Source organism: Pinus tabuliformis, chromosome 6 (genome assembly GCF_031772625.1).
Source record: "Pinus tabuliformis cultivar Carrire ecotype Pingquan chromosome 6, CPIR1, whole genome shotgun sequence".
NCBI classification, from domain to species: Eukaryota; Viridiplantae; Streptophyta; class Pinopsida; order Pinales; family Pinaceae; genus Pinus; species Pinus tabuliformis.
Window position 1 is genome coordinate 1,516,819,223 of NC_142292.1, and position 6,176 is coordinate 1,516,825,398.

The 6,176-nt window shown below is 38.1% G+C and overlaps 1 protein-coding gene across 1 annotated transcript; it reads left to right on the forward strand.

Annotated features, from left to right (window-relative positions):
- Positions 1 to 4,647: 4,647 nt before the first annotated feature.
- Positions 4,648 to 5,211, forward strand: LOC149264448 (antimicrobial ginkbilobin-2-like protein). The gene has a single exon (XM_089399008.1). The coding sequence runs from the start codon at positions 4,648 to 4,650 to the stop codon at positions 5,209 to 5,211; it is 564 nt and encodes a 187-aa protein (XP_089255134.1).
- Positions 5,212 to 6,176: the final 965 nt, after the last annotated feature.

Here is a 6,176-nt window from a genome sequence, read left to right on the forward strand (position 1 = left end):
CCGAGATAAGACTGCATTTACCACCCCTTGGGGAACTTTTCATTATGCTAAAATGCCATTTGGTTTGAAAAATGTTGGAGCCACATTTCATCGTGCAATGGACATCGTTTTTCCCAATGAAAAGGATGTACTTCTGGTTGTATATTTAGATGATTTGATAGTGTTTTCAGATTCATATGATGAGCATCTTCACCATTTAAGGATTATGATTCAGCGATGTAGGAAATTTGGGATATAACTTAATCTGAAGAAAAGTCTATCTTTGCCATGGATGAAGGGAAGCTACTTGGTCATATTATCTCAAAGGAAGGAATTCACATTGATCCTTCAAGGGTAGAAGCAATTCAGTAGATAGATTTTCTAGGGAACAAAAAAGAGATACAAGCTTTTAATGGTAAGATGATTTTCTTATGTATATTTGACCAAATCTAGCTGAGCATTTGAGAGAGATTACTAATATGTTAAAGAAGGACAGCATGGTAAAATGGATGGAGGATGTTATGAAGTCCTTTAATCTGGTAAAGTATGCTTTATCTACAACCCTAATTTTGATTAGTTTCGATTATACACAAGATTTCATTTTATTCTCATTTGCATCTAGGCATACCATGGCAACAATTTTAATGCAAAAGAGAGATCAGTTGGAAAAGCCCATTGCATTTTTTAGCAGGACCATTGGAGATGCTTCCTTGTGGTACAACATAATTGAAAAGCAAGCTCTTTCTCTTGTCAAAGCTTTGAAGGACTTCAAAGTGTATATTCTGCACTCACACATCATAGCATGCGTTCCTAATGCAACGGTTAAGGATGTGTTGATACAAACCGATCTAGAAGGAAGGTAGGGAAAATGGATTGAAGCAATGTTAGAATACGATCTTGAGATAAAGCCTACAAAGTTGGTCAAAGGACAAGGCCTAGAAAGGTTAATGGCAGAATCAAATCTGCATGCTTTAGATATAAATCTTATCGCAGCCATGTCAGAAGATGAAGAAGAAAGCTCCCTAATTCAAGTATCTGAAATGTTCCTTCAGTCACCATGGCATTTAGATATAATATATGTACTTCAACACCTCTCACCACCTCCGTGGATGACAAAGAAAAAAGGTAGATCTCTCAAACTTAAAGCTGCCAAATTCTGCATTTTGAATAATGCCCTTTATTGGAAGGATCCAGGAGGGGTTTTGCTGAATTGTTTAATTGAAGATGAAGCCCATCAGGTGATGAGTGACTTTCACAAGGGTGATTTTGGTGGTCACCTGTTCTGGAAGACAACATCAAACAAAATATTCAGAACATGCTATTACAGGCCAACATTATTTTCAGATGTGTAGAAAATAATGATGAGCTGTCATGAATGTCAGGTCTTTCAAGGTAAAAGAAAATTGTTGTCTCTTCCTCTGAAACTGATTGAAGTCAATGCACCATTTCAGCTGCGGGGACTCAATTTTATCGAGGAAATCCATCCAACATTGTTGGCACAACAGAAATGGATCCTAACAACAACTGACTATTTTACCAAGTGGATTGAAGAAATTCCAACCAGACAAGCCATAGATATGGTAATCATTCAATTCTTGGAATCAAATATTTTATCTCGTTTCGGTTGTCCTAGTAAAATCATCACAGATAATGTATCCACATTCAAATCAAAGAACATGATCAATTTTTGCGGCAAGTATAAGATTACTTTGGGTCATTCTACAACATATTACCCGTAGGGAAATGGTTTGGCTGAATCATCCAATAAGTCATTGGTGAATATCATCAAGAAGATGCTAGAAATAAATAAGAAAGGTTGGCACAAAAAGTTAGTTAATGCCTTGTGGGCTGACAGAGTGAGCCAGAAGAAGTCCATAGGTATGTCTCCATTTGAATTAGTTTATGGCATTGACACAGTTCTTCCAACATCTCTTGTGGTTCCGGTTGTCAAACTTTTATAGGAGGCGGGCAGTGCGGAGGATGACATTCAACGAAGAATAAATCAGATGATCCATTTACAGCAAACAAGGGAGAAAGTTTTCCAAAACACTTTTAGATTGCAGGAGAAAATAAAAAAGATCTATGACTGAAAAAAAAAAAAGCAAATAAATTCCAGCTTGAGAATGTAGTGTTGTAGTGGGATGCTAGGAATGAAGATAAGGGAAAGAATGGTAAGTTTGAAAACTTATGGAAAGGACACTATAAGATTGCTTCATACAGAGGACAAAATGCATTCCTGTTAAAGGAAATGGATTGACAAGATTGTTCAGGAGGGCACTGCGTTTCTGAGTTGGCGCTGTGCACCTGGCAGCATTTTCCTGTGTAATTTTACATAGACACTGCACTTTCAGAGTGGCACTGCGCACCTGTGTGAGGCATTGTGTTTTTGCCCAGCCAAGCCCAAATCATTCCCAAACTACTAATTCACCTCAAAAATTTCAGTTTCTCTCTCTTACAAGTAAGTTCATCTATCACATCTTATGTTTTAGGGTTTTGTTGCCAAGTTTGGTGTTTTGCATTTTTCAAATCTAAAACCCTAGCTTCTAGGGTGAAACCCTAGTTTTTCCTCATTTCACTAGTGTTTTATTTACCCTATCTACTTGCCATTATTCACTAAACCCCATTCCCACATACCATATTTCCTAAATCCCATTCCCCTCATACATTTTCCCTAAATTCCTATTTACACTCTCCATCAACCCTACAAACCCTACCCACTCTCCCTAAAACCCTACTCATCACTAAAACCTGTTCACACATCATACTCTCACATATTCCTTCATCTTCACTCTATTCATTTCATTCCTCCACCCTATCCTATCATTGGCCATATAAAATCATAAGTGTTCACAGTCATAGAAAAACAAAGGAAAGAGACAGTGAATATGACTATGGGGAAGAGACACTCAGTGATAGTTCCATGGAGAGACATAACCAGCAGAGGAAGCCTCATAAAGGAGGAATAATTATCAGAGAAGATCCTACTCGTTTGTGGGAGTTACAAGCCTGTCCACTTGATATTTCTTGCTTGAAACACCAGGCATGCTTTAATTTTTGTGAAATGATAGAAGGAGTCGGATTTCATCATGAGTTGGCTAGGCTATTTGTGAATCATTTGCACAGTAATGAAGTAACCCTTGTTGGAAGAACCTTCACCATATCACCAGCTATGATCTCAGAGGCTACAGGAATTCCAAATGTGGGTGAAAATTAGTACAAAGGTCACGATATCGATGAGGAGTACTATGAGCTTTACATCAAGGCAAGGTACAAAGATAAAATGAAGAGAGTATTCCCCTTCAAGTTTTTGGAAGACAGGTATGCCCCATTAATGAAAATCATTATCAAGTACTTCACTTGTGAAGGTAGGTTCTCCCGGTTTTATGCCTACCACATTATACATCTCATGCATTTCACTAGATTAAAGATGACGAATCTCCCTTATTTCATGTTAAGAAACATTGAGAAGATGGCACATATTGTACAGAGGAAGCCATACCCCCAAAAGTTTAATAGCATTTACCATTACTCTTTGATCAAAATCATTGTTCTTCACTACCTGAGCCTCCTTAACATGCCATGGGAGACTTTCATTTATCATGAGATGTTCAAAGGCCCACAAATCTTTTCATCAGTACATCATGAAGAAGGTGGACTTTCAAAGCCATGAAAAAGTCGAAGAGACTGAAACTGTTGGAGTGCCAGTGTTTGTGACATATAAGAGGGGTACTAGGAAACTTTTTGTAGCTACTAGGCAAGTATTATCTCCACAAGGTGTGGAAGGGGTCTTGCCTTCATCATCAGGCCATAGGCAAATGCTATCTCCACAAGGTGTGGAAGGGGCTTTGCCTTCTTCTTCAACAAAACAGGTACAGGTTGAGTAGCAAAGCAAGGGCAAGGAAAAGGTGCAAGAAGAGGATCTTAGTGATGAGCAGGAAAGAGATTTCAATCTTGTTGAGCATGAGGAGCCACAACAGCACTTTACTCATCATGGAGTTGACATTATTGATTTGGAAGCTCAGGATCCAAAGACTGTCAAAGACATTATCATAAAGGAACAAGAAGCTGAAATACAATCCTTGGTAGATAACTTAGAGAGAGCTAAGTTCATCATCAAATATTTAGAGTAGGAAAACAAACAATTGAGCGACAAGCAAGTCCTCATGGAGTTGCAAATGATCAAAGAAAATAGGCAAAATGCCAAGGAGGCTCATGTCAAGTGACTTCAATTGAGCAGGAGACTGAAAATGATAGGGAAACTTGGCTTGAGAGGGTCAACATGCACCTTGAAGGGCTAATTGAGAAGGCCAACAGGGATAAGAATATGCTTCATCACATGGCCTACCATTACATGACCCGCAACAAAATTTGTAACATGAGGATCAGGAAGCTTAAAGCTAGGTTGAGGAAGGCTTTAAAGAGCAAACAGGAGCAAGAAAGTTGAAGATATTAGCTGAAGCCTCACTAGCCCATCAAAGTAGCTGATAGTGATGTCCCATGCCAAAATTGGGCAAGTTTTGATGAGTTTTTGCATTTTTCAAATTTTGCAATTTTCAAAATAGAAAACCGGCCTAGAAGCGCATCGCCACCGGCGCTACGCTTTTCCCTGGAGCACTTGTTGGAGGAAATGTTTATATATTTGGCAGTGAATACGAGAGCAATGTCAATATGGTATTGCAATCCCTGGTGAAAGCCGCCGCCCCCAATGGCGGGTTTGCAACATATACTTATGGTGGAGTCTACGACCTTCTGCAATGCAGGCCCGACGTCTCTCACCACGACTGCCAAAGCTGTTCTGCTGCAGCCTCACAAATGGCTTACCAAGACTGCCCAAACGCCATAGGCACTCGTGTTCAGTTGGAATTCTGCTTCATTCGTTATGAGAATTACAGTTTCGCCTTTGATCTCGATACCAAAGTTTCCTATGCTCTTGAGAATGTTAAGAGTAGCCATGATATTCAAGCTTTCAATCACACTCTCGCGAATCTCATGGAGACTCTGGCAGGCGAAGCTCCCTTAAATGTGAATAGATTCGCCACCGGAGCATGGGTGGTGAATTCTTTCGTCACCGTTTATGGATTAGAAATGTGTTTGAGAACTCTTGCAGCACCCGACTGCATGGTGTGTCTGAGAGAAGCTATTAGAGCTATGGATGAGTGTTGTTCTTCACAGATCGGAGCTCAATTGTATCTTGGCAGTTGTTCTGTACACTTCGAGATTTATCCCTTTTAAACCCGTCCCTCTCTCTGCGCAGAAGTAGCAGGGATGCTGATTGAAATAAATAGATATGCAACATATTGTATTAATTTTGAAAAACAAAAAAAATTACCTATATTTTTTGTTATTTAAAATTAGTTTTTATTGTTTATATAGATTTTACACTCGAAAAACTCATTATAAATAATACTAAATAAACCCATTATAAATAATAATGAATAAACTATATGGTGATTAAACCAAATTGTAAATAAACTACTGTGCAAGCAACCATGGTTAAACCAAATTGCAAATATCAGAAAATAAATCACCTAAAATATCAATGTAACAAAATCTGACATTCAGCAAATCAACCTTCTCAAGGTAACAGATAATCGATGTAAACATTAAGTTCTGGAAATTAGCAATTGGGCATTATAATCAAAGCATAAGGAATTACAAAGCTCCTATCATAAACGTAATTAACAAATAACACTCCAGCACCTACCCACTGAAGGGGGCCCTCCTTCACCAATCATGGCTGATAAAAATTTCTCACAAATTAAGCATTATAATCAAAGAATAAGGAATTACAAAGCTCCTATCATAAACATAATTAACAAATAACACTCCAACACCTACCCAGGCCCTCCTTCACCAATCATGGCTGATAAAACTTTCTCACAAATTAAAGAATTCATACGATAGAAATTTGTATGCTTTATTAAAAGATGGTGCAACAATAATCTGGTTGTATTTGTTGGTTGATATGACCTTGTACCTACCCATTGAAGGCCCCCCCTTCACCAGTCATGGCTGATAAAACTTACTCACAAATTAAAGCTTCATATGATAGAAATTTGCATGCTTTATTAAAAAGATAGTGCAACAATAATCTAGTTGTGACTTTGTTGGTTGATATGACTTTGTTTCTACTACTTATTTGCCTAACTTACTCTTATAACTTTTTCTTGCCCATACATTTATACAAGAAAAGAGCA

Coding starts and splice junctions, on each gene's coding strand:
- LOC149264448 (XM_089399008.1), top strand. CDS start 4,648: ATGGTATTGCAATCCCTGGTGAAAGCCGCCGCCCCCAATGGCGGGTTT.